Here is an 18249-nt window from a genome sequence, read left to right as displayed (position 1 = left end):
GTAGAAAATCTATACCCACAAAGAACAGTACACCCATAGAAATCTTAAATCAATCTTGTGTATCATGTAACCAATCATACTATGAGGGGCCTCTTTTATGTTTTTTTTTTATTGTTTTGCAGTAAGTCTGCCATGTATTGTCAGCGATTGGACAGCATGGAGTGCACCTGATACCACTGGAACAATCTATAGATTCAGAATGATGACCAGACCTTCACTCAATGGTGGTGCAGAATGTCCAGACTTGTTACAATCCAAGAAAGGTATGATTTTAGATAAGGGTTTCATGCCAGACCCTCAGGGTAGTCAAGGTCATTAAAAAAAAATTGTGCTTTAAAAAACATGTTCAATAAATTTCCCTTGATAGAAACTAGTAAACATTTATTGTTGAAAATTATATCTCTAAAAAAAAACTGTTTCGTATAGTTTTTGTAAGAAATTTGCATTTTTGTGGATATTTGATCTAATGTATGTATAAATACATTTTTATATAAAATGGGTACTTTTTTAGCATTTAAATTTGTTTTTCTTTAGATAACCTGCAAGACTCGTTCTGATTAAATGGTTTTTATTTTTACAGTACAATTACCATGTATTGTAACTGACTGGAATGTATGGACTGCTGTTGATGCCACCGGAGTCTCCTACAGATACAGATATATTGTCCGACCAGCACTTAATGGTGGCGCTGAATGTCCACCACTTATACAGTCCAAGAAAGGTGAGAGTTGTGTCACTGATGATTGTGGGTCAATGTGTGTGGAAAGGGGGGGTCAGTGTAATATGTCTTAGTTTGGTGACTTTTTTTCTTGTGCAATGGGACCATGTGAAGTAGCTAGAAATGGTTAAAAGTTTGTTTTTTTTAAACCAAATCCAGTTTGTATGGTAACTATAACATAACATTGTAATTTTTTGTTTTAAGAGCACAGATACATTTTTTTGCAATTGAATTATAATGAACCAAGTGGAATAACAGTAGGACTAAAATCTAGTGTACCTTGTCATCAAATTTCTAATTTTGACATTTTCTTCTTCTTTTAGTACCACTACCATGTATTGTTAGTGAATGGACAGCATGGACATTGCCAGACCAAACTGGAACAAGATATAGGTACAGAATGATGCAGAGACCACCACTCAATGGAGGAAAAGAATGTCCAGATCTTGTACAAATGCAGAAAGGTAGATATATATACATGTATATTCATATAAAGGGACAGGTTTGTTTTAAATTGTTCATGCTCCATGAAAATACAGTGACAATTTTTTTTCAAGTGTGCACCATACATGTGAACCTCCCGACTGGGAGTACAATAATCCCGTTTTCAGGAGTCTCCTCCCGTCCTCCGGTTTAGGAGAAAAAAAACGTGTATGAAATATTTTATGAATGAAAATGTTCAGCTGCCATTTTTTTTATAATTTGTTAGGTAGTACTACGGGTGTAACTGACACCTGAGTTAAATTTTACCTTGTAAATCAAAGAGGATGTATAATTATATGGCTTCACTTGACAGCTTGGGTGTCAAACATACTGGTAATCAACAAAATTTACCTTTAGCAAACTGCCGATGTGTAATAAAAACTGTGTATTGGAAGATAATTGAAATCGATTTTGGTTACTTCCCTTTGATTTATCCTGTTTTAAGTTATTTTTCTTTAAATAAGTTAATTTGTAAGAAGAATACAAAGGATATATATTTTAATCAAATAGTCATAAAAGGATGGTAATTAAATGATTTTAAATGTCTTGGGACAAATAACTAACATAATTTTGAAAATTATTTGAGGAATATAGACTTCTTTGCAAGGCTTAAATTGAAATTTATATTAAAAATCTGACATTTATGTAACATTGTCAATTATTTAATCACTTATTTGTGAATTTAACCTGCCTAAGAAGTATAGGCAGTCAACAACATAAATTTTAAAAGAACAAACTAACAAGAAACAAACTCTTCTCATTTTTTTTTAATAATGTGAAATAATTCAAATAGAAAGGGTACAATGATACTATAAACATATTGCATCCTGATTGAAAGTTGAAAAAAAAACACTCTTAAAGACAATTTCTACATCAAACGGTTACATTTACGACAAAATTTATGTTGATAAAAAACCTCCTGATCTGAGGCCTAATCTCCTGATCAAAATTTCCCAATCTCCTAATCTGAGTTTCACAGTTCATCACATGTATGGTGCACAGTATGTCGATCCTTGATACTAATGAAAAATTGTTTTTGTCCTATATGTCTGTTAAAAGGAAACTTTTTCAAACAAAATTATTCATCTGGAATATTAATGCATGGAAACAGAACAGAATTAACTCAAAAAATTAGAAGTTGTGCACTTCCTTTACTATTTAGTTTTGATCAGATTGATTTCGTATGTTTTTTATAACAAATTATAGATTTTGACTTTTCTGCATAAGGAGAAATTTGTCAATTCAAAATGTCATTATGTTTACATGCAAATTAGATAAAAACCTTGACAAGAGTTGCTTCATTACTCATACAGCTTTGTTTTTTATTATTAAATGCAGATCAGATTTTTTTTTCTTTTATAACATAAACAGAAGTAGGAAGGGGAGAAATATATACTCATGTTAAAAATAACCTGGATTATTTTTATTTTTGCAGTACCACTTCCATGTATTGTAAGTGACTGGACCGAATGGAGTTCACCTGATGCCACCGGAACATCTTACAGAAATAGAATGGTACTCAGACCTCCACTTAATGTTGATGGAGAATGTCCACCACTTCTACAATCCAGGAAAAGTAAGCCTTATTTTATGGAATAACATTTTCACAAATTTAAGAATAGAATCCTTTTTTAAGGTTTAAGAGTCAGAGAATGGGGATTACATTAAAAAAAAAAAGATCACTTTAGTGTATCAATTTTACTTTTTGAAAAACAGAAAAAAAAATTATATATTAATTACAGTTGAATAGTTATCAAGGGTACCAGGATTATAATTTAGTACGCCAGACGCGCGTTTCATAAGACTCATCAGTGACGCTCATATCAAAATATTTATAAAGCCAAACAAGTACAAAGTTGAAGAGCATTAGGATCCAAAATTCCAAAAAGTTGTGCCAAATAATGCTAAATGACCCTTCTTAAATATCTTCTTATAATTTAATCAGTTTATTTCAATTTCAACTCATATTTTCATGGAATCCCTTTTAATTGAAAGCACACACTGTAAGTTATTATACCAGTCAAAAATATAATCCTTTATAAAATCCAAATATTTTTGTAAAACATGAAATGCTACAAAAGGACAGAATTCCAATTCTATTGAGACTTGTCACCATGTATCACTGTATATTATACAAGTTTTCTTGAAAGTTAAGAATTCACTGACATGTATATATGTATATAAGAAATCATGACCAAATGTATTATTTTCAGTCAAACTCCCATGTATTGTTTCTGAATGGACCGAATGGTCTAAGCCAGATCCACAAGGAACCAGAACCAGAACTAGAGGTGTAGTAAGACCAGCACTGAATGGTGGACAAGAATGTCCAGAATTGATCCAGAGAGACAAAGGTGGGCATCGAATGTTAACTTTTAGTGTAAACTGTGTTTGAGTGAATGTTGATTTTCAGGGAATATAATGTATCATAATAGATGGGAAAAAACAGAATTTTTACAGCAGATTCAAAGAAACTTAAAATGTGTTTCTTTATTTAAGTCCCTGATTTTACTTGATTATTAAGTTAAACAAACTTTTGTGACAATACAATTTTGCAACAGTGGATACATTATTATTTGAGAGAATTTAATTTTCTTGTCATCATTATTTTAGAACTAAAAGGTAATAATAAACAAATATACAACATACTATTACATCTTTTACAGTTAAGGTAATCTGTGTAGTATCTGAATGGGGCGTATGGAGTTATGCCAACTCTGATGGAATTAGTAAACGAGAGAGAACTGTAATAATACAACCACAAAATGGTGCTGGCAATTGTCCACCATTAGAAGAAACAAGAAAAGGTTAGTATTAGAAACATGCTTAACATTGTTTAGGACAAAAGTCCCCTTTGAAAGTTTTCATTTATTGCTTTGATGACTTCTACATAACTTGATAATAGGTTATACAGCTCAATTAGTTCAGTGTGTACCTCATGCACTACACTTTAATCATTTAAACATCAATATTTAATTATGGATGTAACACGTCTTCTGATTGGCTGACGTTATTTTGTTATGAGCCCATAGACATAATTTAGTCATGTGACCGTGACGTCATCAATGTTTTTTCATGGTTTTCTACGGTTTAAAATGGAATTTAGAATTAAATTATAAGAAATGACTGTAATATTTTTTCTGTCTTTTCGAAATAACATAAAAAATGTGGTGCACACTGTTAAATAACCCGCTACGCGCGTTATTCAGTGTGCACCACATTTTTTATATTATTTCTTCATAGACAGAAAAAATATTACAGTCATTCCTTAATTAATCCTGGGGTACTTATAAACAATTTTGAGAATTTCTTGGGCAGTAGTGAACCACTAATTCAAATGCTCAACATAAATACTGTAAATTCAGAAATTATTGCGAGGTTTTTATTAATGCGAATAATGCGAGCGTCGGACGATCGCAATAATTAAACCTCGCATTCTTACTTTCATTTTTCCAATGTCAATTTGTGATTGATTTATCTCCCTTTGTTCAGTGGTGTGATGTGTTTAACCTTTCACCTGGGGCATTTAAGGGTAATATGTTTTTACAACTTATTTCGGCTAACCTGTGTAATCAGTGAAGCCAGGTGACATTTTTATAACACTTCGACTTTTAATTGGTAATGTGTCTGTAATATGTTTATGATTGAACAATACTGCCGGGAACTTTTATGAATGGGATACTAGTACTAGTAATTACTTTTGAATGCTGTTCGATTATTATATAAAGTGACAAATTACGATGTTATTTTATTTTGTTAATATTGTTTGTAATTGTTCAGTGGAGCATGTGTATTTTCAGTATAAATAAACCTTTTGAAACTTAGAAATAAAAACAAGTTATATAATACAATTTATTACAATAAATAAATAATAAATAAAACTTTTAATATTGTAATTTATTTTCTTTTGAAGTTAAAAATATCCTATAATTACCCAAGCCGGGCCTCGTTCTACACTAATCTTCTGCACGTGGTCGATGTTCAATTAAGTTTCTAGATCCCCAAAGTCGGCATGCACAACACATAAGTTCTAGTAATGCATCTTAGTTTCTAGATCCCCTTTACAAGTTACATCAGTTAAGAATTGTGTATTCAATCACAGAAAACATACGGAAGGTAACTAAATGCATAGATTTGAACAAAAATTTACTTTGCGAAAAGACATGTGAACATCTGTGATTTACAATAATGTTCAGCATAATTTTTTTTTTTTTAATCGGCAAGTCGCAATAATTAAACCTCGCATTTTTGCCTGTGGTCGGCAAATCGCAATAATAAATGCACGCAATAATTTCTGAATTTACAGTACAAATTTCCTACAGGTTTGTATGCAAAAACAAGCAAACAAATTATTCCAACTTGAAGGTCATTATAAATGAAAAAGTGATTTGGGGGTATAGATTAATAAGACAGCAACACAACAACAAATATAACCAAAAGATATCTACTAAGAGGCCAATAAACTGTCTTCAACCAATATGTAATTATGGCAATTCTTTTTTCAGTATCAAGAGACTGTGTTGTAACAGAATGGACTTTGTGGACTGCACCAAACCGTGGTGGCAGATCAGAAAGAACAAGAGATGTACAGGTTGCACCACTTCATGGTGGAAAACGATGTCCTCCACTCAAAGAAACTAGACGAGGTAAAAAAAATGTAAAAATACATTGTTCCTTGCAAAAAATTAATACAGAGTTTTTTTTATGCCTGTCTTTTTATAAATGCATGTAAATAAATTTGTTTATAAAAAAAGACAAATTAACATGGCATGGTCTCCAAAGTTTACAGAGAAGTGAGATTGCCGCTAGGCAAAAAGGAGCATTAAGTGTTACCCTTGTCCATCTGTTTGTATGTACATAATATGTAGTCTGAAAATTGGTTTCCATTCTAACTTCAGTTTGCCTTAACCAAATGTTATGAAACTTGTACACAATGCTTATTACCATAATACACAAATCACAATCGTTTTTGGGTTAAGTCACTTTTTCAGTTCACTAGATATGTCTCTTTATAACGGTAATCTAAGAGGAGGTAAGTCACTTTTACAGTTCACTAGATATGTCTCTTTATAACGGTAATCTAAGAGGAGGTAAGTCACTTTTACAGTTCACTAGATATGTCTCTTTATAACGGTAATCGAAGAGGAGGAATCATCTATGTCCTATGCACACTTTCTACATTTATTTTTTAATTCCTCATATTCAAAAGTAAACCAAAAAATTTAGAAGTTTGGTTGGCAAGAAGAAAGGATTACTTCAAAAAATATCCTGATGAAAAAGTCATTTGGCACTTTGGTATTAACTTTTATCATTTCTTACAACATTTATATTTGCTTTGTTGTAGTTGATCAACCATGTGTTGTAAGTGAATGGTCATACTGGTCCACACCAGACTCTAATGGAGTTTCAAGAAGAACAAGAGAAGTCCTGAGGGCAACTGTTGGTGAAGGTCAAGATTGTCCAGATCTCCAAGAAACAAAACAAGGTAAACTGAACTTTTGACTATACACTTGCTGAAATTTATTTCAATACTTAATTACTGTGTGTAAGTTAATGAGAAGGATAGAGAGAAAGGCCAATTATTAGCCAAAAATGGTGAAAATCTTAAATTTTCATATCTGATAGATTAGTGGAGGGTACAAAAAGTGAATCAATTTTTAGATAATTGATAAGTTAAACTTCAAGTGGGGAGATTTTTAATTGTTTTTTAGATTTACTGGAAGGTTCACATCAAACAATCATTAAAAGTGAGTTCTATTTTTTGTAGTTGATCAACCATGTATTGTAAGTGAATGGTCATACTGGTCAACACCAAACAATAATGGAATTTCACGAAGAACAAGAACTGTCCTCCGTGCAGCTGTCGGTAATGGTAAACCATGTCCAGAACTTGAGGAAACAAAGGAGGGTAAGTAAAAACTTACAGTAAGATATATCCCAGAAGTCAGCAGGAAGTCTAGTGGTTGTCATTGGTTGCCATCTATCATTATGTGATCACCAGAGCAGATCAATAATTTAAGGAGTTTGATGCAAAATAACTTAAAATTTGTTGCCCTTGGACAGATCCTACATTGTGAGGAGACAGTGAAATGCTGTTAATTTTTTCTGTTGTATTATTTCACATTTTAACAGGGGCTTTTATAGAAAATAAATATTGAATTGTAAAAAAGAAGTTGTTTTAGGATTGCTAATGAGGCAACTTTTGGTTTTGTTCATTAACATTATAAAATAGATTCTCCACCATGTAATATACCAAACAAATTTTGGGGGACTAAAAGTAAGGTATTTAAGTAATCAAGAAATCAAAAACATGAAGCTGCAAAAAAAAAATATTACATCCTTCACTCTGGAATGCATAACAAGGTGAGACTGATACATATTAATGTTACATTGATAACAAAGAGTTTTGAAATAAACAAACTTTGCATACTCAGATATACAACTTATATGTCATTGTCCATTATACCACATTTCCTTATTTTTTTACTAGATCAGGTTTATAATACATATGTTAGTAGCAGGTGCTTAAACATGTGAACCATGAAAAAAAGGATAAATTCCTTTATAAGACATCAATATTACAAGAAAGTAAATTTTGATTTTTTTTTTTAAAGGCTTTGCTCAATGAACCATTCAGGAATGGTTTTGCATTAAAATGTTTTATATTTCTTGAGGAAATATCTTTTTCATATGGCTTTGTTCATTTAACCAAGTCAGAAAAATTACTAATTGATTTTGAGGTATTAAACTTTTCAAGGCATTATTTTTTGTAAATGTGGCAATTCTAAATTAACCTGCTGTATATTGCTGGAATTAAAAAAAAGCATCCACTCTTTGTTTACACTATGATTGTGCCTTTAAGTCACTTATATTTTTTCAAATGTTTATCTTTAGTTGGAATTGACTGTGTAATGGGTCAATGGACAAATTGGTCAGAGATGATCGAAGGAGGTCTAGTAACAAGATCTAGAAGAATAATGAAGAATGGAAACCAATATGGAGAACCATGTGGAGAAACTGCAGAATCCAAAAAACGTATTTATTAATTGACCATAGGAAAATTTATTTACTAAAACAAATTTGAGTTTTATGATATTTGCCACACAGTAACAAATCAAAAAATATCATTAAATGTGAGACATAATTAGTATTTCAACCACTTTCACATAATTATTTATATATTACTGATAATAGTATTAAAGAGAGGATGAAGATTTAAATCAAGTATAAAACATAAACTTTAAGCATGGAAAAAAATGTTCTTTTACAATGGGCACAATACATGTGTTAATCAATTTGCTTTGTCAGTCAATTTGTATTCTCAAAAGCTGTTTAAGGATGTTGTCAAAATCACAAGCTTAATAAAATAAAATTGAGAATGGAAATGGGGAATGTGTTAAAGAGACAACAACCCAGAGCAGAAAAACGCTCAAGGCTACCAATGGGTTTGCAACACAGCAAGAAAATCATGAGAACTGTTCTGAATTTGTAGTAAAAAGAAGACAGAACAAAAATAGCAACAAAAATAATCTGAATTTATGTTGTAGTTAAAATATATATGTGATTTACTAATTTTACAATTGTAATTTGCAATATAACATTTAGATTAAAATTGTAATGCAACAACTGTTATTTATTTTCTAATATAGTTAAGATTGACTGTGTTGTACTTGAATGGGGAGCATGGACTGTAAATGCCATCACTGGTACATCAACCAGAAGGAGGGCAATCAAACAGGTTGAACTTAATGGAGGAAGACCATGTCCAAAAACATTTGAAACAGAAGAAGGTAAGGATCACTTACACTTAATTGATCACAAATAACTAGCTGAAAATTTTTGAATTTTCAAAACACTAAGGATTTTCTACCCCGGGATTAGATGTCCTTAGCTGTATTTGGAATATGTGGTCCTCAATGTTCTTGAAAAGGAGAAGGCTTACATAGGCTTTGCCTGTTGCCATATCCAATTCAATTTATTTGTTTTTAAAACATAAACTAATTTAAACGTAGTTCTGGCCAAATTAAATGATTTTCCGATTTTACATTGCTGTCACAATCTTTTTATTCAGGTCGGATTTTTTTCAAGAATATTAACTACTACATGATTAATCAATGAAGGATTTGAGACTATTTAAAAATTCTACAATTTGCTGATTTCCATCTTGACAAATATGAGATGCATCAGAAAAAATCTTATTATCAATCCCTTTATTTGCATTGCAGTTTCTATCGATTGTGAAGTAGGAAACTGGGGATCATGGGGAGCAGCTCATCCTAAGACTGGCATGAGTGAGAGAACAAGGAAAGTAATCAAAAATCCAAAGAATGGAGGCAAAGATTGTCCAGAACTTATTGAGAGAAAGAGAGGTTTGTAATCAACACTATGTGAAAAAAAACCTCTTCATTACTATTTTTCATACAAAAGCATAAATAAGCAAACAACCATGTAAGACCTTTTTATAACAACACAACAATGACAACATATGTCATGCTATGTTGTTAATAACAAAAAAACATTTAAAATCAAAACACCTTATTGATTTTTAAACATCTAATTTATTTTAAAAACTAAGTATATAATGCAAACTAATTAAATTTGATTAGATTTTTATATTTGCACCTCCTGTAACTTGTGAACCCTGGTGACATGAGTCACATGACTCATTATTTTTAATATTACATTTTGGGGAAGAATGAAAAGCATCCTTTGTTTTTTATACTCACATGGTATATAACTGAGATAAAAGGAATCTAATGATATGTTTTTTTCTATAATTAGTTAAGATTGACTGCCGTGTTGGACATTGGGAAGAATGGAGTGAACCATTTGGATTTGGAACAAGAACCAGAACGAGACGAGTCACACAGCCACCAGCAAATGGTGGTGACAGATGTCCAGATTTAGAACAAGAGGCTCCAGCAGGTATGTTAATTCTTCTTTGTTTGTAACTAGTTATATATATTTAAGACATACACAAAAAAAAAGGATTTTTTCGCCCTTTCATTCCTTAATTGTATTTTGCTTCAGGCGAGTTAACACTATTTCAGGGGAGATAACTATATTTGCAATAATAAATGTTCTCATTGCTTTGTTACAAGTTCAAATGCCTTTACAATATGGAAGTGATGTATCATCACTAGACTTAAAATTTGATGATTGTGAAGAATATGCATAATAATGAGTGAAGAAACAAATATTTAGTCCTTTTAAATTGAAACCTCATTTTGGTATGCATGGTAGACTGATTTTTTAGTCTATAAAAACTTTCTTATTTTACAGAAATTACTCCCGAGAAAACAGCAGAACACATTATCAAACACTTCATCCGAGGATATAATGGATCAAGAGATATCATGGTCATCGTAGATTCCTCTGGAAGTATAGGATTAAATTATTTCAAGAAATCTCTTGAAGACTTGTACAATCTGTTGTCATACATGTGTCCATCACCCGAACCTTACCAACCAAGACAGGGTCAAGGCTATAATCAACTTGGTATGATCCAATTCTCTACTGATGTACAGGACATATTCCACTTTGGCGAACACAAGAAACTTGCTGATATTAAGAATGCCATTACAAGTACTCCGTATATGGGTGCCACAACATGTACCAGCAAAGCATTGGAACATGTAGCAAACAACCATATGCCAAAGGGTAAGTAACAAGTTTTTTTTATTGATAAACTTCATGATAATGTCATTTTTTAAGGATCTTGCTGTGCTTAACAAAAAGCAATTTTCTTTTATAATTACAATTGGACAATTTTGTTCTATGTTGCAGTTTGAATTCAATTTAAACTTATATATAAAAAAAATGTATCACATTGTTCAAGTGAAGTTTGAAGAAGTGCAACTAATTGAAAAAACTATTCTACGCATACAATGGCAGCGATTTGCTATCTCTTTCCTGTGAGTATCACAATGATAGAACACATACTAATCAGGAACATTAAAATTAGATTAAAAATCTTTTACTTAGATATGGAAATCTTAAAATTAAAAAAAAAAATGAATTAAAATCACGAGTATGTTTTTAAGGTAGTATCAATCATAGCACAATATCAGTCATTTGAATCTTTTTTATAAACTTGAACATTATATCATCCTTTATGTATTTTACTTGCAGCAAGACCAGGTGTCAAGAAACAGATCTTGTTGTTGACAGATGGTTTATACAACTGTAACAAGAAGGAAGTGACTGAAAGATTCGCTAAGGACTTACAAAAAATGGGTGAAGTGTACGGAATGATGATCGGTATCCAAGGACAACAAGGAAAGGATCTATTGTCTGGATTGGTTTCACAACCATTGAAAGACCATCTGTACTCATCCAGAGACTATAGAGAGTTTTCAGACCTTGTGCGTATCATAAAGAATATTCTGATTAGCACGGGTATGAAGTGTACTTCATTTAACTAATCATTTCACATTTTATGTATTGTTTTACCTAATAAAAGAGAAGGATATATTGTTATTGGTTGTTTTATTGATTGTTGCAGCATTCATATAAAACCTGAGAGGACAAGAAAAATAATTACTAATCATATCTTTTTGTAATTTTTAACTCGCTCAGGTAAATTGACCTTTTGAAGTTGTTTAGAAAAACAAAGGATTGAATTTACATGAGCAACACAAAGATTGCCACATGTGGAGCAGTGTATGCTAACACTTCTGGAGCACCTGAGATCACCCTGGGATTTTGGTCTTTAGATTCCTATGTTGTGATTTGCATACTGTTGGTTGTTGTGTGTTTTTGTTAGTTCTTTTTCGACTTTGGTATGTTTACCATAACTCTCTTTTAAAAATTGCTGGATGTAAAGAGGCCACAAAATGCTGTAGGATCTTAAAAAAAAAAGAAAGATGCTGTCAACTGCATGGTACAGTTACCATTAGAATGTGCTGTTCTCATGTATAATAAAACTTAATGCTGGTAACTGATACAGGGACAGACACCATTAAAAGAGGGATGAAAGATACCAGAGGGACATTCAAACTCATAAATCAAAAATAAACTGTCAATGCCATGGCTAAAAAAAAAATAAACAGACAAAAGATAGCACACAAAACACAACATAGAAAAATAAAGACTTATTACTGTACTAGTATACATATTTTTAAGGGGCCAGCTGAAGGACACCTATGGGTGCGGGAGTTACTCGCTACATTGAAGACCCATTGGTGGCCTTCGGCTGTTGTCTGGTCTATGGTTGGGTTGTTGTCGCTTTGACACATTCCCCATTTCTTTTCTCAATTTTATTAGTAACACAACCGACACCAAAAAACTGGAGGTGCTGTTTCCAAGTACAGAGACAATAAAACTAAATGCTGTAAACAGATACATTAAGATTGTTCAATCTTCGAATAGACACTATTTAAAAATGTTGTTTCATGTACAGAAACCATAAAACTTAATGCTGTAAACAGATACAGGGACATTAAGATTGTTCAATCTTCGGATAGACACCATTAAAAATGTTGTTTCATGTACAGAAACCATAAAACTTAATGCTGTAAACAGATACAGGGACATTAAGATTGTTCAATCTTCGAATAGACACTATTTAAAAATGTTGTTTCATGTACAGAAACCATAAAACTTAATGCTGTAAACAGATACAGGGACATTAAGATTGTTCTATCTTTGGACAGACATTATTAAAATTTGTTGTTTTCGTGTATGGAAACCATTACATAGCCACTACAAGTTCACCAAAATGTGCAATGTACTGGTGTAGAGACCATACAAATGGATATTATGTACTGACATGAAGACCACAAATGTCTAGAATAACACCGTTGAAAAAAATGTGCATGTACAACACAATAAGATTTGCTGAATACTGGGTTAAAGACTTTCCAGCTGATATATTCTTAGTATAGGGACGCTAATAGTTTATTATACTAGTACAGATGTGAAGGCATCAATTAACCATTAACTGTCAATGCAGGGTCCATGGTTACTCTCATGCCAACATAGCTCTAGTGTCCTAAAGCCTGAAGTGGTTTTAAACCTCAATCAGTCAAAAGGTTTTTAGTTGTATTTATACCATATTGAACATGACCTTTAATGAAGACCAAGTATTATTATTTGGACCTAGTTTCAACATTAAACAAGTGTGCACACATAAACTTAGCACAGATGATCCATTAAAATGTGGTCAAGGTCAGATAAACCAAGCATGACAGACATGTTCGCCTTACAATCATTCCTTACACCAAATATAGTGGGCCTATTGCTTATAGAACTTGAAAAATGGGTCAAACCACCAAAACTTAACATTGAACAATGAACCATGAAAATGAGTTTAATGTCATTTGAACCAAATCTGACAGACATGTACACATTACAATCATTCCATACCAAATATGATTGACATATTTCTTACAGTATTTGATAAACTGATGAAACTATGAAAACTTAACATTCTCCAATGAACAATGAAAATGCTGTTAAGGTCATATGAACCCTGCCAGACAGATGTAAACACCGTGCAATTTTTCATATACAAAAATTCAGTGGCCCTACTGCTTAAAGTATTTAAGAAAAAACACCAAACTTAATATTTAAAAAAAAACATGACAATGGGTCAAGGTCAGGTAAATCTGTCAGACAGACACCTAACAATTATTCAATACACCAAATATAGCTAACCTATTGCTTATAGTATCTAAAAAACTGCTAAAACACAAAAACCAAACATTGACCAATAAACCATAAAAATTAAATCAAGGACAGATGATATATACAAACAAGATTGACAGGTACACCATGCAATCATTCTGTACACCAAATATAGTTGACCTTACTTACCAGAATTGAAAATAGACTAAAACACAAAAATTAAATACCATGAAAATGAAGTCACGGTCAGATGAAACCTATAAGACTAATATACTACCCTTACAATCATTCAATACACCTCCTGATTATAGAGTCTGATAAATGAACCTAATTACATAACTTTAATCTTGGTCACTGATCCATGAAAGAAAGTTGATGTCAACAGAACCCTAATTGATGGACATGTGGACATTGCAAGGAACCCATACACCAAATATAGTTCTCATATTACTAATAAGTGTAAAATTCACTTAACATAAAACTATAATTTTTCCAAACAGTCACTGAACCATGAAAATAAGGTCAAAGATATTGGATATATGACAGACAGAAATTTCATAGCATTAGGTATCTGCATATAAGGTATAAAGCATCAATGTCTTCTACTGTCATGTAATATAATGCTTTCTGCAAATAGTTTTCTACTCAGCCACAGATTGTAATTCCTATGTCAGGCATTCTGCAACATTTGTCGCATGCAAGACAATAATTAATTGACCAAGTTGTGTTCACTTAATTCTAGAACTGGTTTTCATGTGTTTTCTTTATTTCTTTGCAATATGAATTTTAACCACTATGAAAAGATCACATTGAAAGTATGGACACATAGAATCTCACTCTATTGACCTGATGAAATCCTTGTTGAAAGCAAAATCTTCTATTCTCTACTTTTTAACACAGGATGGCAATATTAGTGCATTATTTTAGTCTTTTGGTTATTTTTCTGAACATAAAGTGGAACAAAACCAATGACATTGTTTTATGTCATTGAACAGTGTAATAGAATTTCTTCAAAATTTGTTATTATAACTGTAGCTAAAGAACAGTGCACAGTACTAAAACCCATACGAACTAATGATAAATAGACACATACAAAAGTACAAAATAGTTTGCAAACTGTATCCTATTCATTGTGAGAACTTATCAACAGGTGTTTATTTACTGCAATTTGACTGCATATTGTTCTCCATCCATTGCAGCTTATTCATAATACACATGTACTGACCAATTTTTTTAATTTTTTTTTATCAAAGCAAAGCAAATTTTAATAAACTGGTGTATAAAAAGTAGTCATAGCAAGTTGATAAAATATTACATACTTACAATGGATTTCAATGAGCACAATCTATGTATAACTGGTAAAGTATTAAATCAGGGATTTTGTTACAACGAATTACTTCAAAGCTTTACTAAATTCTTCCATAGATATAAAGATTTGGTTGGTACCTGTAGAAATCTTATTTCAAATGGGATTACACATCCACATCCTTATTTTCCAGGATTTTTTTTTACCAAGCTTGGAAATTAAAAAAACATCCAGGTAAACCTATTCTTCAAGACAACAAATATCAGCACTGTAATTAGATCTTGGGATATTGTTTTTATTGGTATTAATATTGATTTTGTTATCAGTAAATGAAAAATCAATCTAAGTATCATTTTTGTATAAATAGTCACATTCATGGCTCTCCAATCTGTCAATTCATGTATTTGGCATTGCACAAAGTAATGTTTTTTCTCGGACTGTTCATGATGTCTTTACACTACATCCACTGGATGTTGGATGTGAAATTGACTGATTGATATTTTAGTCTGAGAAACATTTCTTTTATTAGTTGTTATTGGCTTCGAAATAGATGTCAGTAACTACGAGTATTCCCAGTTCTGTACTTGGTGTCTCTTTGCTGTTGCGATGTACAAATGTCACGTCCACTCTGTGTTTTGTTTTTGTATCCATTTGAGCCTTTTTCAACATTAATTATAGCTTGTTCTTATACTGTACTGTAACCCCAATGTACCAGTTTCCAGGAGGGTTGATGCCTTCAAACTAGCTTAACCTGACAACAATGTATAAGTACCTGTCCCAAGTCAAGAGCCTGTAATTGATTGATTGTTGTTTTTTTTTTATTGCTGTTTTTTCATATTTGTTTTATGTTTCTTTTTTTGCATTGTTTGTCCTTATGCTGTACCATTACACCACTGTCCCATGTTAGGAGTTTGGTGCCAAAAAACTAGTTTAACCCTGCCTTATGCCTGTCCCAAATCAAGAGCTTGTAATTCAGTGTTTGTCGTTTGTTGCTGTGTTACATATTTGTTTTTTTCATTCGTTAATTTGTACAGAAATGAGGCTGTCAGTTTTCTCATTTGTATTGTTTTACATTTGTCATTTCTGGACTTTTATAGCTGACTATGCAGAATGTGTTTACTCAATGTTGAAAACCCTAACGTGACCTATAGTTGTTTATTTCAGTTTCATTTGGTCTCTTTTTGAGAGTTGTCTCATTGGCATTCAGACCACATCTTCTTTTTATATTTACAATCCTATTAGGCTTTAATTCCACTTTATTGATAATAATTCACAAAAAATATCGATAGAGATTTTTACACTAAATGCCATGCAAAAGATGATAAATAGTATTAATTTTTAAATTGCTAAAAATTGTCCAAATTTAAGTTTTTGAATTATTTAATCTTAATTATATAAATTGTGCATAATTTGAATTATTCAAAGTTTTCTTCGAATTAATCTCTAAAATACTTAAGGGAAATATTCTTTAAGCTCAAATAAAAAGAGATAAAATCAATATCTCAAAAGAGATCAATGATTTTTAGATTTTAAGCTCAAATAAAGGGAGATAAGATTAATATCTCCAAAAAAATCAATGATTTTAAATTATCTCCCATGGAAACTTATGAGAAGGTATAGTTCTCCTTCTCTTGAATATTCAATATTGGCTGCTGTTTTTAGAAGTAAATATCACACAGTAACTGCATAAACATTTCTTTACATTATGATCTTATGAAGTAAATTTGTTTGTAGATTTCCAGTATAGAAAAGAAAACAAATGAAGTATATATATAGCGTTTCAAACTGTATCAAAATAAGAATATCGATACTAGAAAAAAAAACATTTTGAATGATTTCACATTAGAAATACATTAAACACTTTTACAATATATATGTCTCCTTGTTTATTAAGCAAAAAGGAAAGATTTAAAGAACACATGCTTTATAACTAATATGGCGATCAACAATAAAAAGCTGAGTGTGAAAAACACTTCACATTGCATTCTTAATAATATCTGAATATTACCACAGACATGAAAGAGACAGGAAAATACTTCTGTCAGATTTTTTTTATAACAGTAATGTCTTTCAATGTTACATTCAAATCTTAAAAAATATTCTTGTTTACTGCAATATTTCAAATTTCCCATTCTACACTTTTTTTTTCTTTTTTTTTTTTAAATGTTTAACATTCATGATACTAACAAAACATTGCATTGTAGTTTTATGATACATTCACAATAGTTAAACTATGAAAAAACAAGGTGATGAGTACAAAGCTGTCTAAATATCATTTTTTTTTGTTCTCTCAATGTCAGGCATAGGATTTCAAGAACTGTCTTTATGATCTAACAAAGCCGATCGGATTCCAATTTTCTGTAATTCATCCACAAGTTCCCCATTTTTGTGCATCTCCACCAACACATCAGAACCTCCAATGAATTCACCATTTAAATAAACCTGGGGTATGGTTGGCCAGTTACTGTATTCTTTTATTCCTGGAATAAAAAAAAAAGTTTACAAGTTTAAAACCATACATATAGTTATGTTAGTTTGATGTCCTGGCAACCAATCACAGACTTTCTGAGACAACTTAACTAGTCTTTTTTAACAACTTACTCATATATTCCTGCATATTTTTTTTTATGACAAGAAAAGATCTTTGATATTATTGTTGAGTAAGGTCAAAAGAGTAATATCTGACAAATGAAGATGAGTGGGTCGGATCCTAACATAAGCATGATAAGAATTAAAACCAAAGAAAATCAAAGTGATGATCATGGTAATTATTTAAAGTTTGACAAAAGATCAAAGACATTGCCACAAAACCCATATACATTGTAAAACTGTATACTTGAGTAACATGACAGACTATGATAATTATAGGTTTCTCTGTATGTTAAGATACCAGACTTCTTTTACTTTCACATTTAAAAGAATGAATTTTTGCTGCTTTCATGTCTTTGTGGTAGAGCAGTATATATAAGGTATTTATAATATACATGTTCCTATACATGTACTTTGGATATTATTTCGAAAGCAGTTCAGCATTCTTATTCATTATACATGTAATAATGCATCTGAAGTATTAAATATGTGTATATGTCATGTATGTATTAGAGGAAACTTTTTT

The 18249-nt window shown here is 31.3% G+C and overlaps 1 protein-coding gene across 1 annotated transcript in view; it reads left to right on the top strand.

Moving 5' to 3' along the window:
• Positions 1–11680, top strand: part of LOC143069219 (uncharacterized) — a 43131-nt gene extending 31451 nt beyond the window's left edge. The window contains exons 58-72 of the mRNA XM_076243749.1: positions 123–263; positions 581–721; positions 1042–1182; positions 2637–2777; positions 3415–3555; positions 3868–4008; positions 5707–5847; positions 6546–6686; positions 6969–7109; positions 8096–8236; positions 8851–8991; positions 9427–9570; positions 9983–10126; positions 10484–10861; positions 11333–11680. Of these exons, the coding sequence (XP_076099864.1) occupies positions 123–263; positions 581–721; positions 1042–1182; positions 2637–2777; positions 3415–3555; positions 3868–4008; positions 5707–5847; positions 6546–6686; positions 6969–7109; positions 8096–8236; positions 8851–8991; positions 9427–9570; positions 9983–10126; positions 10484–10861; positions 11333–11625 (2510 nt within the window). The 3' untranslated portion in view covers positions 11626–11680. The remainder of the gene's footprint in view (positions 1–122; positions 264–580; positions 722–1041; positions 1183–2636; positions 2778–3414; positions 3556–3867; positions 4009–5706; positions 5848–6545; positions 6687–6968; positions 7110–8095; positions 8237–8850; positions 8992–9426; positions 9571–9982; positions 10127–10483; positions 10862–11332) is intronic.
• The last annotated feature ends 6569 nt before the right edge of the window (positions 11681–18249 follow it).

Source organism: Mytilus galloprovincialis, chromosome 3 (genome assembly GCF_965363235.1).
Source record: "Mytilus galloprovincialis chromosome 3, xbMytGall1.hap1.1, whole genome shotgun sequence".
Lineage (NCBI taxonomy): Eukaryota > Metazoa > Mollusca > Bivalvia > Mytilida > Mytilidae > Mytilus > Mytilus galloprovincialis.
The sequence above is the reverse complement of the archived record's forward strand: the minus strand, read 5'-3'. Positions and strand labels throughout refer to the sequence as shown.